This window comes from Microchirus variegatus (genome assembly GCF_963457635.1).
Source record: "Microchirus variegatus genome assembly, chromosome: 2".
In the NCBI taxonomy this organism is placed as follows: Eukaryota; Metazoa; Chordata; class Actinopteri; order Pleuronectiformes; family Soleidae; genus Microchirus; species Microchirus variegatus.
The window spans coordinates 5,049,360-5,071,545 of record NC_139803.1 but is presented as its reverse complement, the minus strand read 5'-3'; the positions used below and the strand labels follow the sequence as shown (position 1 = coordinate 5,071,545).

Genomic DNA, 22,186 nt, shown 5'->3' with positions numbered 1-22,186 from the left:
TGCATTGATTTTCATTGTTAACATGTGACTTTAGTGAAAACCACATTCACCTGTTTGCTGCTTTTTCAGGCTGAAGCCAGTCCAAGTCAACTGCAGCTGTTTGGAGTTCTTCAGTGTTGGGTTGTTCACACAGAAACTTTTAATAAACACTCATTTATATTCAAACACTTTAGATGATCCATGTTTAGCTCACTGCACCATATTTTACAAAAATGTCATACTATACTATGTCGTCCACAAATTTACAATTTTATGTGGAAAAAAAATTTGGTCCAAAATTTGACAATACAATCACACTATACTATGTTGTCCAAAATGTGAGAATTTTTTTGAAAAAAAAAGTTTTTGGTCCAAAATTGGACAAAAATGTCTAATTATACATGGATCACCTAAAGTGTTTGAATATAAATGAGTGTTTATTAAAAGTTTCTGTGTGAACATCCCAACACTGAAGAGCTCCAAACAGCTGCAGTTGACTTGGACTGGCTTCAGCCTGAAAAAGCAGCAAACAGGTGAATGTGGTTTTCACTAAAGTCACATGTTAACATGTAAAAAATGATGTGCACACATTAATCACACACAAGTCTAATTAATGTGTGGATGATTTTTAAGCAGCAGTTACTGGACACCTGGACCCCAACTGTCTGGTGGACTTTCCAGGGAGTGAACCCCTGTCATTTTTTTATAGTTTTTTTTATGCATTTTTGGGAAAAAATTTGTGAAATAAAACATCATAACTCCCTCCTCTCATGTCTGTGAATTTCCGGGGGGACACAAGCCCAGCCCCGTTCTCCTACCACCACACCACCACCAGTGAGTAATCTCTTGGGACTGCGAGGTGGAATCGAACCAGCCACCACCTGACTAGTACAACTAGACGGTTGTGAACCAAACCACTACGCCACACATCCCTGAGAGATTTGGGAGCTCTTGGTGCTTTTCACTGTTCACTTTGGATGTGGAACCTTAAATGTTGGCGTATAAGGGAATTGAACCCAGAATCTCATGATCCTGATGACTGCTCCTTAACCAGTTGAGCTAATTTCATACTCTTCCTCTCATTGTTCGAACTCCTATTTACTGTTCGTGGTTGAATATTGTATTTAAAAATCAGTCCACGCAAGATTCAAACCCATACTCACAAGAATCAGGGATTTGAACCCACAATCATAGGACTCTGATTACTGCTCCTTAACCAGTTGAGCTAAGCCCACACTCTCTGTTTCTTTTTTCGAACTCCTACTTACTCTTTTTGGTTGAACATTGTATTTAAAAATTAGTCCATGCAAGATTTGAACCCATGCTCATAGGAACCTCAGGAAGTTGAGTCATTCTCTTAGTCCCGTGAGCTACTTGTCCTTGAGAGGTTTTTCTTAAAATGTGAAAGTCTTTCAAGAACCCATGACTTCAACGTGTTGAACTATATATAAACGTCCGTTTGGTACAGGCAGCCAAACAGTTAGTGTAATGGTTTACACACTTGTCTTTGGAGCAAGAGAGCAGGGTTTAATTCCCACTTGAAACAACTACCTTTATACATGGCGTTTTTCTCCCTGTGTGACTGGCACACACACACTGAAGTCTGGTTGTATGACCATCAACACTAACTTTGGGGGTGTTGTGGCGAGTGGGTGTGGGGGGTAATACACAAACACATGGAGAACATGCAAAAGCCCATGCAGGAAAGACCATGTTCCAACTGGGATTCGAACCTTGGTCCAAAGACAAGACTGTAACACTCTACACAAGAGTGCTCAACCAGGTGAGCTTTTTGTTCTTGTGAGATCAGCATAAAATTTGGAAGCGTTTAAAAAACAGAACATGACTTCAACGTGTTGGACTATTTAATGACGTCCGTCCGGCACACACAGCCAAACCGTTGTGTGATGGTTTACACACTTGTCTTTGAAGCAGGAGAGCAGGGTTCGATTCCCGCTTAGAACAAGTACCTTCGTGCATGGAGTTTTGCATGTTTATTTGTGTATTACACCCCCCACTCCCCCACAGTCTTCAATGTGTGTGCATGTCAGTCACACAGGGAGAAAAACTGCATGCATAAAGGTACTTGTTCCAAGTGGGAATTGAACCCTGCTCTCCTGCTCCAAAGACAAGTGTGTAAACCTTTACACTAACTGTTTGGCTGCCTGTGCCGGACGGACGTTATCAAATAGTCCAACATGTGGAGGCATGTTCTGTTATTAAAAGCTTCCAAATTTTGTGATGATCTCACAAGGACATATAGCTCACCTGGTTGAGCACTCTTGTGTAGAGTGTTGCAATCTTGTCTTTCGCCTAGGATTCGAATCCCGGTTGGAACATGGGCTTTCCTGCATGCACTTTTGCATGTTCGCCATGTGTTTGTGTATTACCCACCACCCCCCCACACACATGCACATCACCCCCCCACTGTTCGTGTGTGTGTAAGCAAAGTAAGTGTTGTTGGTCATACAACCAGACTTCAGTGTGTGTGTCAGACACACTGAGAAAAACGTCATGCATGAACGTACTTGTTCCAAGTGGGAATTGAACCCAGGTCTCCCGCTCCAAAGACAAGTGTGTAAACCATTACACCAACTGTTTGGCTGCCTGTGCCAAACGGACGTTATTATATAGGTCAACATGTATGGAGGCATGTTCTGTTATTTAAAGGCTTCCAAATTTCAAGAAAAAACCCTCAAGGACAAGTAGCTCACGGGACTAAGAGAATGACTCAAGTTCCTGAGGTTCCTGTGAGCATGGGTTCAAATCTTGCATGGACTAATTTTTAAATACAATGTTCAACCAAAAAGAGTAAGTAGGAGTTCGAAAAATGAAACAGAGAGTGTGGGCTTAGCTCAACTGGTTAAGGAGCAGTAATCAGAGTCCTATGATTGTGGGTTCAAATCCCTGATTCTTGTGAGTATGGGTTTGAATCTTGCGTGGACTGATTTTTAAATACAATATTCAACCACAAACAGTAAATAGGAGTTCGAACAATGAGAGGAAGAGTATGAAATTAGCTCAACTGGTTAAGGAGCAGTCATCAGGATCATGAGATTCTGGGTTCAATTCCCTTATATGCCAACATTTAAGGTTCCACATCCAAAGTGAACAGTGAAAAGCACCAAGAGCTCCCAAATCTCTCAGGGATGTGTGGCGTAGTGGTTTGGTTCACAACCGTAAGGTTGTACTAGTCAGGTGGTGGCTAGTTCGATTCCACCTCGCAGTCCCAAGAGATTACTCACTGGTGGTGGTGTGGTGGTAGGAGAACGGGGCTGGGCTTGTGTCCCCCCGGAAATTCACAGACATGAGAGGAGGGGGTTATGATGTTTTATTTCACAATTTTTTTCCCAAAAAAGCATTAAAAAAAACTATAAAAAAATGACAGGGGTTCACTCCCTGGACAGTCCACCAGACAGTTGGGGTCCAGGTGTCCAGTAACTGCTGCTTAAAAATCATCCACACATTAATTAGACTTGTGTGTGATTAATGTGTGCACATCATTTTTTACATGTTAACATGTGACTTTAGTGAAAACCACATTCACCTGTTTGCTGCTTTTTCAGGCTGAAGCCAGTCCAAGTCAACTGCAGCTGTTTGGAGCTCTTCAGTGTTGGGATGTTCACACAGAAACTTGATCAACACTCATTTATATTCAAAGGCTTTAGGTGATCAATGTTTACCTGACTGTACCTTGTAAATATTGTTCACTACTTGACTCATATTTGAGCCACTACACCGACTAAACACAGACAGCTGATTTTGGACGACATAGTATAGTATGACGTTTTTGTAAAATTTTAGACCACATTTTGTTATCCAAAAAAAAGTCACATTTTGGACGACAAAGTATGAAGTTTTTGTAAAATGTTGGATGACATAGTATAGTATGACATTTTTATGAAATTTTGGACCAAAAAAAATCGTTCAAGAAAATGGTCAATTTTTGGACGACAAAGTATAGTATGACATTTTTGCCCAATTTTGGACCAAATTTTTTTTTTTTAAATTGTCAAATTTTGGACGACAGTATAGTATGACGTTTTTGTCAAATTTTGGACTAAAAATCTTTTTTACAATAGAATTGTTAATTTTTGGACGACGTGGTATAGTATGACATTTTTGTCAATTTTTGGACAACATAGTATAGTATGACGTTTTTGTCAAAAACATTGGACTAAAAATCTTTTTTACAATAGAATTGTAAATTTTAGGACGACATAGTATAGTATGACATTTTTGCCCCATTTTGGACCAAAATGTCTTTTTTTTTTAAATTGTCAAACTTTGGACGACAGTATAGTATGACATTTTTGTCAATTTTTGGACAACATAGTATAGTATGACATTTTTGTCAAATTTTCACCAAAATTTTTTTTTGTCAAAGAAATTGTTACATTTTGGACAACATAGTATAGTGTGACTTTATTGTCAAATTTTGGACCAAATTTTGGACTAAACATCTTTTTTACAATAGAATTGTTAATTTTTGGACGACATAGTATAGTATGACATTTTTGTCAAATTTTGGACCAAAATTTTTTTTTCAAAGAAATTTTAACATTTTGGACTAAAAATCTTTTTTTTTTAAATTGTCAAATTTTGGACGAAAGTATAGTATGACCATTTTGTCAATTTTTGGACAACATAGTATAGTATGACATTTTTGTCAAATTTTCGGCCAAAATTTTTTTTCCCAAAGAAATTGTTACATTTTGGACAATATAGTATAGTGTGACTTTATTGTCAATTTTTTTTTCCAAAAAATTGTCAAATTTTGGACTAAAAATCTTTTTTACAATAGAATTGTTACTTTTTGGACGACATAGAATAGTATGACATTTTTGTCAAATTTTGGACGACATAGTATAGTATGACAATTTTGTCAAATTTGGTGCAGTGAGCTAAACATGGATCATCTAAAGTGTTTAAAGATAAAAATTAGTGTTTATCAAAAGTTTGTGTGTGAACATCCCAACACTGAAGAACTCCAAATAGCTGCAGTTGATTGGACTGGCTTCAGCCTGAAAAAGCAGCAAACAGGTGAATGTGGTTTTCACTAAAGTCACATGTTAACAATGAAAATCAATGCAGACACATTAAACAGAGGCTCTGTTGACAAGTGCTGTTAACGTCCGTCTGAGGTGATGAAATCACAGGTGAATCCTACTTTACTGCTCTATAAACAAATACACATGGACACCATTTGTCTTTGTTCTAGTGTGTGGATTGGTATTAAAAAATAACAAAATGAATAGTTCAGTCCACTGGATGGTGCCAAGTGCTCACTTTCACTATATATATATATATATATATATATCAAACAAGTAGGGATGCAATGATTACTGCAATATTAAACAGAATCATTTTTGTGTTGTGGATAAAAAAAAAAAAAAATCATTTGAGAATGATCAATCCCAGGTTTGAGAAACATTGATGAACATTTTTCAAACATTTTCTGGACCAAACAAAGAAAATAATAACATGAACATTTCCTGGATTCTTTGTCTTTCTGTAACAAACAGAAAACAACATCATTTGTATGTGAAGACAAATGAAATAAAAGGTGTTTGTTTACTGTGGAGCAGTGACGTTAGCGTTAGCATTAGCATTAGCAGCAGGTGTCATGTGAACACCTGTGATCAGATCACTCAGGTCGGATGTTAACAACAGTTGTAAACAGAGCGTCAACAGAACATCTAAGAAATGTGTGGATCATTTTTAAGCAGCAGTTACCACGTTTGTCCCCGCTGCTCCTCGTCCTCCTCCCAGGTGTCTCCTCCTGCTCCTGCTGGCTCCGCATGGCAAACAGGAAGTGGAAGATTCCAAATGCATTTATGGAGGGGGGACGGAAGCCAAGTAGGCTGCCCTCCTGTGGACAAATGTAGTATTACATTAAGAGCTGCTCAACTTTTCAAACTGCCCTCCTGTGTGACAATGTGGTACTACATTTGCTCAACAGTTGAAAGTGCCCTCCGGTGGACAAACGTGGTATTACATGTAGAGGAATACTTGATTGATGACCTTTTGAATCTTTTGCTTTTAAAAAGTGTTGTTTGAAAATATTGACACAAATCTAATTCCATATCCTTCACAGCGGAGGATATCCCAGAAGTCTGTGCATTTTTTTTAGGCAAAACTTTATTAACACAAGAACAGCGGAGCAATAACCATGATGTAATTCTTGATCATTTCAAAGCAAATTTATACAAGTAACTTCAGCGGATTGTTGACATGAACACACAACAAAGTTTTCTGTGAATAGTCTGATTTGTTTTGTGAAGTGTTTTTAAGAGTGTAAATAAAACATTCACATATTACAAACGCATGCTCAGGTGTATATAAAAATTTATTAAAACAGAAAACTTTAAAAATGATTACAATTAGTGTTCATATAAAGCACATGCATAAAAAATAAAGGTACAAAACAATTCTCTGTAAATAGAACAATAAACATTATTATATGGAACATACATTGTGAGTGTCATGCACGCTAAGATAAATAATTGGCTAGGTAGTGTGTGGCGTCACATGGAAGAGCCTGCGCTAACAAAAATAACAATAATAATAATACTTTTGATAAAAAGGCCACTCTGCTCATTATTTGGGGATGCTGTGAATTATATATATGTATATATATATAATTGTGAATTATATATATGTATATATATATATATATTCATATAAAACGTAAACACAGATGATATCATCATTATATCATTTAGAAGCGTGTGTATTATTATTATCATCACAGCATCTGCAGTTAGTGTGTGTGTTGATTGTACCAGAGGAAAAAGTGCATTTTTGTTGTCGTCAGTGTTGCATTGTTATCGTTTTGCTGATGCAATAAAGACTCTTCAAAACCTTCAACACCACAACATGTTGGTCAGATGTGACATTGGCAGTTATCGATCACATGACTCATTGAGGAGTGTGTCCATATAAAGCCGTCCGTGTGTGTGTGTGTCTTTGATTGTCAGCTGAAACTTTCAATGTCATGAGGTCAATTTTCCATCCAATCAAACAACTGTGATACTCAGTCAAACATCACAGTCTGGTGATGAGTCACTTCCATGTGAGGTTGTAACTTGCCCCACAGTCTGTTTTTAAAATAAATAATTTAACACTTATCTTTTGGTTTCATTGATATTTTACTGCCACATTCTGTCCATTCTGTCTTCTTCTTCTCTTCTGTCTTCTTCCTCTTAGTCACTCACAAATGTGTTTTGCAGAGATCTGACCTTTGACCTCACTGTGAGCATGTACATTAAACACGTCACAGGGTTTATGAAGCAACAGGATATACATGTGGATATATATTTATATTTGTATATATATTTGCAACACTTAAATAAATATCTTTTGTGCATGTGGTGTTATGTGAGCATGTCTGTAACTGTTGCATGCCGATTTGTTTGCTGAAAACACTATGATATATATACACATACATATATACATGTGTATATGTGTATGTGTATGTGTGGTGTCGTCATACAAACGTAATCATCCAAGGCCGAAGCCTCTGTAAACCAGGGCTCTGACCCAGGAGAACCCGGTCTCCACCACAGTCTGGGTTCCAGTCCGGTCTTTATAATCCACAGAGGGAGGAGGGGGTCAGTGTTTGTTCTTGTACCACTTTCTCAAGAGGGGGGCGTGTCTATAGCCAGGTGAGCAGGCTGTCCCTGTCCATGTGCGATCCAGACAGAACCGTCTCCATGTCCATGAGGAGATCCGAGCTGAGACCCTCGGGGATGGAGGGCATGAGCTCCTCGCCCTCAGACATGGGCAGCACGGGCATGGACTCCTGTAAGGTCATGGAGGGGTCGCCGGAGTCGCCTGCAGAGAACGACACGTCTACAGTGAGAGGAGAACGTGGACGTCCAGCACCTGAAGTCACCATCGATAAATAAAAGACTAAAAGCCCTGTCCCAAAACCTCCCCTAACTCTACATTTTTCCCCTAAGAAGTGGAAGATGGAATTACCCATGATGCTTTGCGAATTTTTTCAACAAAGATGGCGGCCACATCTACCGAGGAACATTTTCGTTGTAATATATTTTCGCAAAATAAGCATGTTACAATGTGGAATTGTGTTGGAATATGTTGGTTTGATACACACCCAAAGGACCGCTGAGCTTTGAACACTAATGTCAGAAAAAAAGTGACCATTTATGAAAGCAGCTAGTTAACTAGCTAGCGAGCGGATACTCGCCAAGCGCCCCGAGAGAGCACGCCCATCATCAACAGCCGCTAGCTAGCTCTGCTACACCAGTAGTTTTGTCAGTGTGTGGATGTGTGGACTTGTCAGATTTCAATCACATTCGTGATCCACCGGCATTTTTCCTTAATGAAAATAGTAGCACGCTCCACCGGTAGAATTGTCAACATGTGACGTAGGTTAGCATGGAGTGATGTCCCAATACCACTTCCCTCAACTAGGGAAAATCTGGCGTCGTAGCAGTTTGTAAATGTTGGTAAAGCATGAACAGTGTTCAAATGTGTCTTAAGGCTTTGCCTTAAGACACGGTGTCGTGGCACATAAACATGACGTCATGTTACTCGTCTTTTTCCGGTCAGTCGTCATGGAAACGTGTCGCGCTTCAACCTTTTTTGCACTGCACTCGTTTTTAGGAAGTAGATATTTTTAAAAGGTATCATCACAGCTAAATCGGGTGAAACAGTCAGATTTAGAGTGTCCACCGTGTTAGCGAGCGTGTCTCACCAGTGTCCATGTGATCCACAGAGCTCAACATGTGGTCCGATGAGCGCGGCAAACTGCTGACGCTCAGGCCGCTGTCGGTGCTCTCGTTACGAGAGTGAGCGCTGCGCACACACGCACACGCACACACACACACACACACACACACACACAATTACATATACATAGGTATAAAAGACAAAGACTTTTCCTAAACTTAAAGGTGCCAAAAAGTTACTAGATTCAAATTCAAAATACTGAGGTCTTTTAGGTTTCGTCTTTTGACGTAACTAGCAACCCGTGGTTGCTCGGCAGACTCGGCAGACTGCAATGACTGGTAGACAGCGGTAGGTGGCGCTACATGACGCCAAAACATGATTTCAAAACATAAAGATGATTTGCAGTCTGCAAAATATTTTTTTTAACGCAAATATTTTGTCTGTACTGTTGTTGTTGGTGAGTTCAGTTTGTCATATGAACATTATTCCTGAGTCACATATTAGGAGGATTTTATGATTTATTACATTATGCACCTTCACATCTGATTCAGATCTGATTCTGAAGTTTACATTAATGGAGACAGATAATAATAATCATAACACGTACATTTATACCATGGAGGAAATTCAGGAAGAGAATATTTAAAATAGCCGGTGTGAGTTTCTCACCCGTTGAGTGTGGGTTCATGATTGGAGGTTCTGATCCTGACGTCCAGAGTCTGTGAGTTCCTGTCGTGGTCCATCACGCTCGTCATCTGGTTCCTTCCTCCTGTCTCCTACAGACACGAGCACACGCGTATCAGAGGAAGTTCGCTCTGATATTGAAGGCTATGATTTGAGTTGACCTCTGACCTGTGGCGTGGTCTGTGGAGGGTGTCCTTGTTTACATCGGAGTCTCTCCTTCTCCTGCCTCTGCTGCATCACCAGGCCCAGCATGGCAGGGTTCATGTTCTGCACTGGAACATAAAAGACAAGAGGTTTAAAAAGCAAAAAGCCCGGTGTACAATTGCACCCAGCAAAGACCTGGAGCGGATTCATACCTGTCTCTGGACTCATGTTCTGTGGCTGCGTGCTTGGTGCCGGGTTACTGAGGGAGTGTCCGTGGAGCGGCGTGCCAGCGGCGGGATGCTGAGCTGCAGCCGACTGAAGCTGCGACAGACGAGGGTCGTGCCACGTGGTGGTTTTGTCCAGGTGACTGTGAACACACCACGACGACAAGTCTCAACACTTCTGCATCTGACAGAGGACGAGGCGTGAGACGACGCTCTGTGACTCTGACCGGCTTTACCTGTACGACCAGCTGTGCACCTTAAAACCACACACTCTCTTATTCAGCTTCAAGTCTTTATATTTGAAATGACTGGTCACATATCTACGGAGCCCTGGTAGGGTCAGCTGTGGAAACAATAAAAATCGTTTGTAAACCGTTACCACAGTTTAGTAATCCCTGCCTTCGGTTTAGTAAACTGTGACTTCTGTTTAGTAATCCGTTCCTTCAGTTTAGTGATCCTTTCCCTTAGTTTAGTAATCTGATCCCTTAGTTTAGTAATCCGTTCCCTCAGTTTAGTAATCCGTTCCTTCTGTTTAGTAATCCATTCCCTCAGTTTAGTGATCCGTTGCTTCAGTTTAGTAATCCGTTCCTTCAGTTTAGTAATCCATTCCTTCTGTTTAGTAATCCATTCCCTCAGTTTAGTAATCCGTTCCTTCTGTTTAGTAATCCATTCCCTCAGTTTAGTGATCCGTTCCCTCAGTTTAGTGATCCATTCCCTCAGTTTAGTGATCCGTTCCCTCAGTTAAGTAATCCGCTCCTTCTGTTTAGTAATCCATTCCCTCAGTTTAGTATTCCATTCCTTCTGTTTAGTAATCCGTTCCCTTAGTTTAGTAATCCGTTCCTTCAGTTTAGTAATCCGTTCCTTCAGTTTAGTGATCCATTCCTTCAGTTTAGTAATCCGTTCCTTCAATTTAGTGATCCGTTCCCTCAGTTTAGTAATCCATTCCTTCGGTTCTGGAAATCCGTGTGTGTCAAAGGAGTGACATACAAAACCGAGGGAATGGATCGCTAAACCGAGGGAACGGAGTTCCATAACCGAGGGAACGGAGTTCCATAACCGAGGGAACGGATTACTAAACCAAGGGAACGGATTACTAAACTGAGGGAACGGATCGCTAAATTTCCATAACCGAGGGAACGGATTACTAAACCAAGGGAACGGATTACTAAACTGAGGGAACAGATTTCCAAAACCGAGGGAATGGATCGCTAAACCGAGGGAAGGGATCACTAATCTGAGTAAACGGATTACTAAACCGAGGGAACGGATTTCCAAAACCGAGGGAACGGATATCCAAAACCAAGGGAACGGATCGATAAACCGAGGGAACGGATCGCTAAACCGAGGGAACGAAACGCTAAACCGAGGGAACGGATCGCTAAACCGAGGGAACGGATCGCTAAACCGAGGGAACGAAACGCTAAACCGAGGGAACGGATTTCCAAAACCGAGGGAACGGATTTCCAAAACCGAGGGAACGGATTTCCAAAACCGAGGGAACGGATTTCCAAAACCGAGGGAACGGATTTTCAAACTGAGAGAACGGATCACTAATCTGAGAAAACGGATTTCCAAAACCGAGGTTTACAAACAATTTTTTTTTTCCACACCTGACCCTATGATATGTACGGACCCTCGCAGGGCTCCGTACATATCTGTTCCATAAATAACATTTCTGCTCATTTAGTATTATATTATTACTAATATTATTACATTATATTTTAGAATTATAATCTCCATTTGAGACACGATGTCTTTCCTCAAGCTCGAGAAAATAACGTGTACACTCAGACGTTTAGAACTCCTACACCCCTGGTGTAAAAGCACATAGAAAGTCATCAGAAAACAGAACAGGTTCATGTGGGAAATCTCAGATTAAAGAGCTTTTACACTTCATTTTAATCTCCTTCTGATTTTAACTCGAATAATAATGAGAATGCTAATGAGCAGCTGCTGACGACAGGCTGAATCCTGAGAGAATCTCTTACTTGAGGAAGTATCGTTGGCCCGTCAACGTCTTGGCCATTTCCCAGCCGTGAGGGAGCGGCACGTCGTCAGGTACGACAGGCGTCGCCGCCACGTCTGCTGCCTGAGCGGAGAGGGAGGAGCTTATGGGCAGGGAGGAGTTTACGGGCAGGGAGGCGGGACTTGAGTGAGCGCGCACGTGATGAGGCGTCAGGGAACCGCACACGCCGCCGTCTGAACTGGCCTGACCACAGAGAGACACATGTGTTAGCAAGAGACAAGGGGACAAACCACAGACAAGAGGACAAACCACAGAGAGACACATGTAAGAGACAAGAGGACAAACCAGAGACAGAAGGACAAACCACAGACAAGAGGACAACCCACAGACAAGAGGACAACCCACAGACAAGAGGACAACCCACAGACAAGAGGACAAACCAGAGACAAGAGGACAAACCACAGACAAGAGGAAAAACCACAGACAAGAGGATAAACCACAGACAAGAGGACAAACCACAGACATGAGGACAAACCACAGACAAGAGGATAAACCACAGACAAGAGGACAAACCAGAGACAAGAGGACAAAGCACAGACAAGAGGACAAACCACAGACAAGAGGACAAACCACAGACAAGAGGACAAACCACAGACAAGAGGACAAACCAGAGACAAGAGGACAAACCACAGACATGAGGATAAACCACAGACAAGAGGACAAACCAGAGACAAGAGGATAAAGCACAGACAAGAGGATAAAGCACAGACAAGAGGACAAACCACAGACAAGAGGAAAAACCACAGACAAGAGGACAAACCACAGACAAGAGGACAAACCACAGACAAGAGGACAAACCAGAGACAAGAGGATAAACCACAGACAAGAGGACAAACCACAGACAAGAGGACAAACCAGAGACAAGAGGATAAACCAGAGACAAGAGGACAAACCACAGACAAGAGGAAAAACCACAGACAAGAGGACAAACCAGAGACAGAAGGACAAACCAGAGACAAGAGGACAAACCAGAGACAGAAAGACAAACCAGAGACAAGAGGATAAACCACAGACAAGAGGACAAACCACAGACAAGAGGACAAACCAGAGACAGAAAGACAAACCAGAGACAAGAGGACAAACCACAGACATGAGGATAAACCACAGACAAGAGGACAAACCAGAGACAAGAGGATAAAGCACAGACAAGAGGATAAAGCACAGACAAGAGGACAAAGCAGAGATAAGAGGACAAACCACAGACAAGAGGACAAACCACAGACAAGAGGACAAACCACAGACAAGAGGACAAACCAGAGACAAGAGGATAAACCACAGACAAGAGGACAAACCACAGACAAGAGGACAAACCACAGACAAGAGGACAAACCAGAGACAAGAGGATAAACCAGAGACAAGAGGACAAACCACAGACAAGAGGAAAAACCACAGACAAGAGGACAAACCAGAGACAGAAGGACAAACCAGAGACAAGAGGACAAACCAGAGACAGAAAGACAAACCAGAGACAAGAGGATAAACCACAGACAAGAGGACAAACCACAGACAAGAGGACAAACCAGAGACAGAAAGACAAACCAGAGACAAGAGGATAAACCACAGCTGAGGACAAACCACAGACAAGAGGACAAATCCTTTATATAATATATATGTACATTATAAACTTTAACTCTACTACATTTCATCTCGCTCTCTTTGTGGCTCGTTACTACCTAATAAACTCAGACGAAGAAGAGTTGTTATTATGGTCTGTATTTATACAGAGCTTTTCTTCTAGTCTTGATCAAGCTGCTTTACACGTTATACTTTTATAGTACAAATACTTTATACTTTTATAGTATAAACACTTTATACTTTTCAACCATTCACACATCTCTCACTGCAACATGGGTTTAACTCTTTAAGGATGACTGTAAGGTACTTTAACTCTTTAAGTATGACTGTAAAGTACTTTAACTCTTTAAGTATGACTGTAAAGTACTTTAACTCTTTAAGTATGACTGTAAAGTACTTTGAATGTAAAGTACTTTCACTTTTTAAGTATGACTGTAAAGTACTTTTACTCTTTAAGTATGACTGTAAAGTACTTCAACTTTCTCAGTATGACTGTAACGTACTTTTACTCTTTAAGTATGACTGTAAAGTACTTTAACTCTTTAAGTATGACTGTAAAGTACTTTAACTCTTTCAGTATGACTGTAAAGTACTTTAACTCTTTAAGTATGACTGTAAAGTACTTTGACTGTAAAGTACTTTAACTTTTTAAGTATGACTGTAAAGTACTTTTACTCTTTAAGTATGACTGTAAAGTACTTTGACTGTAAAGTACTTTTACTCTTTAAGTATGACTGTAAAGTACTTTAACTCTTTAAGGATGACTGTAAAGTACTTTCACTCTTTAAGTATGACTGTAAAGTACTTTTACTATTTAAGTATGACTATGAAGTACTTTTAATCTTCAAGTATGACTGTAAAGTACTTTGACTGTAAAGTACTTTCACTTTTTAAGTATGACTGTAAAGTATTTTTACTCTTTAAGTATGACTGTAAAGTACTTTAACTCTTTAAGTATGACTGTAAAGTACGTTTACTCTTTAAGAATGACTGTAAAGTACTTTCACTTTTTAATTATGACTGTAAAGTACTTTTACTCTTTAAGTATGACTGTAAAGTACTTTGACTGTAAAGTACTTTTACACTTTAAGTATGACTGTAAAGTACTTTTACACTTTAAGTATGACTGTAAAGTACTTTAACTCTAAGTATGACTGTAAAGTACTTTTACTCTTTAAGGATGACTGTAAAGTACTTTTACTCTTCAAGTATGACTGTAAAGTACTTTAACTCTTTAAGGATGACTGTAAAGTACTTTAACTCTTTAAGGATGACTATAAAGTACTGTTGTGTTGTTGCTGTAGCTACAGTTGTGACCTGAGGGTGAATGAGGGTGAACACATGAATAGGATAAGTGACAGTGGTGCAGTCTAACAGTGACAGTTGTGAATAGATATCGATCATTGATCATTGATCAGTAATCACGTGATCAGCGGTCAGTACTTGTCTGGAGTGCCCTCGGGTGTCGGGCTGTCTGAAGAAGGAGTCCGGGAGCTTCCTCATCCTCATGGGCAGCGAGGCCGGCTGACGGCTCCCTTTGCTGGGGTTCATCACGGCGTTGAACAGGGCCTCGAGCTCCGTCTGCGAGTCCCCGCGCACGTGCACGATCTGCTGCCCGGCCGGGGGCGCGCTCCGGTGCGCGTCCATGATGGTCGTCCAAAGTTTTGGAGCAGAATCTGCGTCAGAAACGTACAAACACGCGCACACACACACACGGAAAACAACACACACGCGCGTTACACACAGTTATATTGTTTTGTTTACAGAGTTTGTCTGAAACCAAGCCTTCCTCCTCCTCCTCCTCCTCCACCCCCACCCCAGTTTAACTGTCCGCTCTCGTGCGTCTATTTCAGGCGCTAACAGCTCGGAAATCGCTCAGCTGTGAGCGGAAAAACACTGTGCGCACAAACGGGTCGAAGGAGCGCAGATTTAGCGCAAAGATCACACAAGTTCAAATGAATCTGAGCAGCGTGTAACAGAGTAACCTCCCACATACCTTCAAGCAGCCACACCGTCTCTCTCTCTCTCTGAGTGTGTCTCTCTCTCTCTCCGTCTGTATTCCTGCAAAGAAAAAAAAAAAAACTGCAGCCGGAGAATAAACACGCGCAGAAAAAGCACAAAAACTCGTATTTCCGACGCAAACTTTGCCCTGAACGCGTCGTCAATGATAAAACTGTGCGCGTGAGTTTATAAAAGTCTTTGGACAAACGAGACTTCGCTCCAGCGCGAGCTCCAAACTTTTTTTTTTTTTTTTTTTTTCACTGTCGAGTCCAGATTCATGTGATAGTGCTGAGGGGCGGGGCTGAGGGGCGGGGCCGAGGGGCGGGGCTGCAGGCTTCAAAGCTGCCGCAGCTGCAGCGGAGACACATTTGTGTCCAAGGACACGCGCGTGCACGCGCACACAAACTTGTCTTTATATGTTAGTGAGGACACGTGTTTGAAGGCCTGACCTTAACCTTAACATCACACCTTGACCTTTGAGCTTTGACCCAGTTCTGTTACTGTACTTAAGAACAACATTCACGTATCTGTACTTTGTTATTTATATTTCTGCTAACTTTTACTTTTACCCCAGTACTGTTACTAAATAAACTGCTTTTACACAATGAGGTTCTGCCTCATTAGGACCAGGTTTTGGTCTCTGTGACCACTTCCTGTGGACGGTGTTCAGTTTACATCACAGTTGAGATCTGTGCGAGTGCACTACAGTTAAATACGTTTAGAATAAGAATCATTTGATCATTAACTTTCTTATAAAAAGCCTCTTGGATGAACTTCCTGGAGTTTGTTTGTGTATACATGTCATCCACAAACACAGAGACACACTTTAATGACAACAAATCAAAGCACAATTATGGTCTGTGTTCAGTGTGAACTGTACCTTTAAAAAACACACTGTCATGTTTTTCATGTAATGTTCACCAGAGGACTGTAGATGGCGCTATTTCACCACCATAACCCCACACTGTCAGAATGACGTCATGATGTCTGCAGGATTTCACGTCCACATAAACTCACTTTCTTTAGGTTCATCTCTGTGTCTTTTGTTGTTGTTGTTAGGGTTAGGTGCCTTGCTCAGGGGTAATCCAGCTGTTTTTTTGTTTTTTTTGTCGATCTGGTGGGGACTTGATCTGGCAACCCTCCTGTTATAATAAGACATTTTTAAAAAGTGTCACAGTGTTTAGTTTGAGGATAAAGAAACAACTTTACAGTCATGAAACAACACACACACACACATGCTGCTTTACTAGAGCATGTAACCTGGCACAGATGTGTGTGTGTGTGTGGGGGGGGGGGGGGGCCTTCACACATTCCTGTAAACTCACACAGGTTCACAACAACAGACGCTCTCTTTTCTTTGGCTCGGGCTGCACAAGTTTTCCAGGGAAGAGTCCACAGGCCGGAGCGGCAGGAATGTTGCTGCTGCTGACTCTGATGCTGCTGCTGCTTATTAGATGTGCATGAGTCAGTGGTCAAAGGAGAGAAAGAGCAGGAGAAGCAGAAAGAGAAAGTTTCCCTGCACCTCACATCTGTTTCTGCTGCTGCTGCTGCTGCTGCTGACAGGAAATAACCTGTAAAACAACAACACACACACACACACACAGATCTGGAATCAGCTGCTCGTCAAACTTTTACCAGCAGCACATTCTCTCACATTCTCATGCCGTCACGGCGATTTACAAGGGGGAAAAAAAGAGTGGAAAAGTGGGTGTGAGAGGGAGATGAGAGGAGGAGGAGAAGGATGGACGTGTGAGGAGAAAAGTGCAGACTCTGAGGAAACGGAGGCATAAATGGAAGGAAGGAGGAGTGAGTCCAGAGATTATAATCCTAACACCACTGACGAGATGAGGACGACGACGACAAGCGTCCTCCTGCTGATGCTGCTGCTGCTGCCACAGCTGCTCTGCTCCACAGTATGTACACACACACACACACACACACACACACACGCGTTCTTGTACTTGCTGCACTGGGTTGCTGTCAAAGTGAGGAGTACAAATATCTACTTCATGAATGACATCTATATAGAACTACTGGTTGCAGTACCATAAAATGTCTGCAGGTGGAGCCCCAGAGCAAAAAGGGCTGGAAAACTTTTTAGGTTTTTATTTTTTAAATTTTTGGTCCAAAATTTTACAAAAACATCATACTTATACAATGTCGACCAAAATCAAAAATGTGAATTTTTATTTTGACAAATTGAGTATAGCATGTTATAGCAACCTAAGGAAGTGATTTCAATGAAAACAAAGTGAGGACCGGCCAAAATGTATAGTTGTATACTTGTATAACACACACACACACACACACACACACACACACACACACACACACACACACACACACACACACACACACACACACACACAGTTAATCTGTATTTTCTATTATATCAACAAGAAAAAGTCTATGCGTCATGTGTCATAGAACATTTAAGATAAAATAAATAAAAACATCAGTGTTCTGCAGTAAAAGTACACGAAATGTATTTAAAAAAAATATATAATTGCTCAAAATACTAATAGTGGTGTTGCTAAAATGCTGATTTGAGGAAATACATTAAGATGTTGCTGTTTTTGTTGGAAAAGAAATGAACAAACTGAACATTTTGGACATTTTAAAGGAGCGTAAGAAAACCTCAAAGTGTACTGTAAATGTTCTGATGACTTCACTGTGGATATATTTATGAAAATCACAAATATACATGTAAATAAATTCAGATTCTAGTCTTGATTATTCTTGAATTCTAAAAATCTCCTGTGTGAAAATCACAGAGAGACAATCTTCATCAAATAAAGTTTAAAAAAAGTCTCACATCCTATCTTTCTTTAATTTAAACAGAACATGTTTATATTTACATATTTATATTTACCTCCTCTGTGGTCTTGTTGTTGTCAGGACACAGGCAGCAGCTCTCGTCATCAACACCACGATTTGTCTGACGCTCCCGTCAAAGGTCACGCACCTGCTGCCGCAGAGGTCAGAGGTCACGGTCGGGACACATGCTCCATACCATGTGACATCACTGTCAAGCTGCTACGAGACGAGAAACATTCAGTCTGTGGTAATTCAGCTTCTTCATCATGCTGTCATCGTCATCATCTGTTCATCCGTTCACCCTGTGTGTGTGTGTGTGTGTGTGTGTGTGTGTGTGTGTGTGTGTGTGTGTGTGTGTGTGTGTGTGTGTGTGTGTGTGTGTGTGTGTGTGTGTGTGTGTGTGTGTGTGTGTGTGTGTGTGTGTGTGTGTCAGGTCAGCTGCAGCAGTCTCTGCTCACGTTTGGACGCAGCACCAGGAAGCTGATGAGGGACGTGATGGAGGAGCAGCAGAGAGCTCTGGACGTCCTCAGCACTCAGGTCAGATCCCTACGTCCGTCCGTCCGTCCGTCTCACTGTCTCTGGCCTCCTGATTGGCTGTTTGGCTCACAGTGGTGTCACATGACACGTGTCACATGTCACAGGTCGCAGAGCTGATGAGCAAAGTGCAGACGCTCAGCTCTGAAATTCAGAGGAGCAACACGGAGATGTTCTCTGTCAAACCTGTGCAGTCCCACGGTAACACACACACACACACACACACACACACACACACACACACACACACACACACACACACACACACACACACACACACACACACACACACACACACACACACACACACACACACACACACACATTTTTATGAAAGGTTTTGATGACATCATCACATTTGTTTGTTGAGCAGGACGAGACTGCAGTGACATAAAGGACACGCTGATGTCCGTCGTCCCAAAGATCCCCAGTGGTATTTACATCGTCCACCCAGAGGACACAGACTCTTCATTTGAGGTGAGGGATTTGTTTGTTTGAGTCAGAGTTAGAGTTAGAATCAGAGTTAGAGTTAGAGTTAGAGTTAGAGTCAGAGTCAGAGTTAGAGTTAGAGTTAGAGTTAGAGTTAGAGTAAGAGTTAGAGTCAGAGTTAGAGTCAGAGTTAGAGTTAGAGTTAGAGTCAGAGTTAGAGTTAGAGTCAAAGTTAGAGTTAAGTTAGTGTCAGAGTCAGAGTCAGAGTTAGAGTCAGAGTTAGAGTTAGAGTTAGAGTCAGAGTTAGAGTTAGAGTTAGAGTCAAAGTTAGAGTTAAGTTAGTGTCAGAGTCAGAGTCAGAGTCAGAGTTAGAGTTAGAGTTAAGTTAGAGTCAGAGTCAGAGTCAGAGTCAGAGTTAGAGTCAGAGTTAGAGTCAGAGTCAGAGTCAGAGTTAGAGTCAGAGTTAGAGTCAGAGTTAGAGTCAGAGTTAGAGTTAGAGTCAGAGTCAGAGTTAGAGTTAGAGTTAGAGTCAGAGTCAGAGTCAGAGTCAGAGTCAGAGTCAGAGTCAGAGTCAGAGTTAGAGTTAGAGTCAGAGTCAGTCAGAGTCAGAGTTAGAGTCAGAGTTAGAGTCAGAGTCAGAGTTAGAGTTAGAGTTAGAGTTAGAGTTAGAGTCAGAGTTAGAGTCAGAGTCAGAGTCAGAGTTAGAGTTAGAGTCAGAGTCAGAGTCAGAGTTTGTTAGAGTTAGAGTCAGAGTCAAACACAGAAGTGTCTCCTCAGGTCTTCTGTGAGATGGACTACATGGGCGGAGGATGGACGGTGGTGCAGAGGAGAACTGATGGACTCACTGACTTCAAACGACCGTGGACTGATTATGTCGATGGATTTGGAAATCTCGCAGGTTTGACGTGTTTTTTTACTCGTGAAAGTCTTCAGTCTGAAGATGTTCTGATGTTCTGATGAATGTGTGTGCAGGAGAACACTGGTTGGGTCTGAAGAAGATGTTCTACATCGTGAACCAGAAAGACACGCGCTTCCAGCTCCACGTCGCACTGACCTCTGACACCGACGTCACATCTTACGCGTCATATGATGATTTCCACCTGGACAACGAGACTCAGTTCTTCTGCGTTCACCTGGGCAGATATGCAGGAAGTGCAGGTCAGTGAAGGACCAGAAGCTTTGTTGTGTTAGTTTGAGCTCCAGGATTTCCTTTGTGAACGTCTGTGAACCTCTGTGCAGGTGACGCGTTCCGAGGCTACGATCAGGATCAGAACCAGGACACGGCTCCGTTCAGCGCCTCAGACGTGGACAACGACGGCTGCAACCCGTCCTGCTCGTTCGGGAGCCGCACGGTGGAGAGCTGCAGTACCCAGCACAACCACACGGGCTGGTGGTTCAACCAGTGTGGGCTGGCTAACCTCAACGGCTCTCCAGAGGACGCAGAGCAGAGGACGGGGCAGAGGACACACATCCTGTGGGACACGTGGAGACAGAACGGTGTCCCTCACACCATCAAGTCTGTCACCATGAAGATCAGGAGGATTACGACCAACAACTGAGGACAGAGAGAGGACAGAGAGAGGACAGACAGAGGACAGACAGAGGACAGAGAGAAGACAGAGAGAGGACAGAGACAACAGAGAGAGGACAGAGAGAGGACCGAGAGGACAGAGACAACAGAGAGTGGACAGAGAGAGGACAGAGAGGACAGAGAGAGGACACAGAGAGGACGGAGAGAGAGGACAGAGACAACAGAGAGAGGACAGAGAGAGGACAAAGAGAGAGGACAGAGACAACAGAGAGAGGACAGAGACAACAGAGAGAAAGGACAGAGAGAGGACAGAGACAACAGAGAGAGGACACAAAGAGGATAGAGAGGACACAGAGAGGACGGAGAGACACAAAGAGGACAGAGAGAGGACAGAGAGGACACAGAGAGGACACACAGAGGACAGAGAGAGGACACAGAGAGGACGGAGAGACACAAAGAGGACAGAGAGAGGACAGAGAGAGGACACAGAGAGGACGGAGAGCGTACAGAGAGGACACAGAGAGCACAGAGGACACAGAGAGGACAGAGAGGACACAGAGAGGACACAAAGAGGACACAAAGAGGACACAAAGAGGGCAGAGAGGACACAAAGAGGACAGAGGACAAAGATTACACTAAGAGGACAGAGAGGACACAAAGAGTACAGAGAGGACACAAAGAAGACACAGAGGAAACAAAGAGGACACAAAGTGGACAGAGAGGACACAAAGAGGACAGAGTCAGTACTGAAGCTGCAGCACAAAGTTTTAATAAAACAAAAACAGTAATTTTGCTTGTGTCTAACTGTCTTTGTTTGTTTGTCACAATAATCTCAGATTAACGTCTCATGTCACAGACCATAACTCCTCTAACAAAGACAAAAATCTCCTCATTCCAGTCTGGACTGAGAGCATCGCAGTGAAAAAGCAGAAACTGTGGAGACGTCAGAGCAGAGTTCACTCACTGTCTTCTGCATCATCATCATCATCATCCTCATCCTTTACAGTTGAACCACTGACCATGAAAGTGTTAATATCACAACAATCAGCCAGAGACACGTTTGACCTCTGACCTCTGACCTCAGCCTAGGACTTCACCTTAAAAAGGAGTCATTTACCTCATGAGGACTTGATTTTTGTCCTCATAACGAAGACAAGTCCTCATGATGTGAGTGTGTGAACTGACTCAGGTCCTCACAACATGAGGAATACCAGGCGCACACACACACACACACACACACACACACACACACACACACACACACACACACAGAGTTACTGCCCGTCAGTATGTGTGTGTGTGTATGTTTGAGTTGACAGTGTTTACGTCTCAGCTCTGTTCTGTTCTGTTGAAGAACAAAGTCTTAACAGAGACATTTATCACAGATTAAACCGTGTGTGTGTGTGTGTGAGTGTGAGAGAGATTACACTGTGTCCACCTCAGATTATGACTCTTCTGTTACACCTGCAGATGACCAGAGAATCTGCTTCTGAGCTCAGGTCCTTAAAAGGCAACGTTCACGACAAGACTTTATCAGATCCTCTT

At 42.1% G+C, this 22,186-nt stretch overlaps 2 protein-coding genes across 3 annotated transcripts; one reads left to right on the top strand and one right to left on the bottom strand.

The window, feature by feature from the left end:
* Positions 1–6,310: 6,310 nt before the first annotated feature.
* Positions 6,311–15,450, bottom strand: LOC310944468 (transcriptional coactivator YAP1-like). 2 transcript variants are annotated; one of them, XM_083910262.1, is made up of 8 exons: positions 15,326–15,450; positions 14,773–15,005; positions 11,717–11,937; positions 9,717–9,871; positions 9,529–9,632; positions 9,346–9,452; positions 8,702–8,802; positions 6,311–7,815 (listed from the first exon to the last, which is right to left on the bottom strand). In XM_083910262.1, the coding sequence occupies exons 2-8, from the start codon at positions 14,974–14,976 to the stop codon at positions 7,637–7,639; spliced, it is 1,071 nt and encodes a 356-aa protein (XP_083766388.1). In that variant the 5' UTR covers positions 14,977–15,005; positions 15,326–15,450; the 3' UTR covers positions 6,311–7,636. The 2 variants fall into 2 exon arrangements, with proteins under 2 accessions (XP_083766388.1, XP_083766387.1); XM_083910261.1 differs by having other exon boundaries at positions 9,529–9,871.
* A 1,659-nt stretch (positions 15,451–17,109) lies between these two features.
* On the top strand, positions 17,110–21,357 carry angptl5 (angiopoietin-like 5). The gene is made up of 8 exons (XM_083902690.1): positions 17,110–17,243; positions 18,229–18,394; positions 18,581–18,684; positions 18,789–18,882; positions 19,055–19,158; positions 19,888–20,008; positions 20,083–20,268; positions 20,350–21,357. Exons 1-8 carry the CDS (start codon positions 17,121–17,123, stop codon positions 20,667–20,669), a joined length of 1,218 nt encoding a protein of 405 aa, XP_083758816.1. The 5' UTR covers positions 17,110–17,120; the 3' UTR covers positions 20,670–21,357.
* Positions 21,358–22,186: the final 829 nt, after the last annotated feature.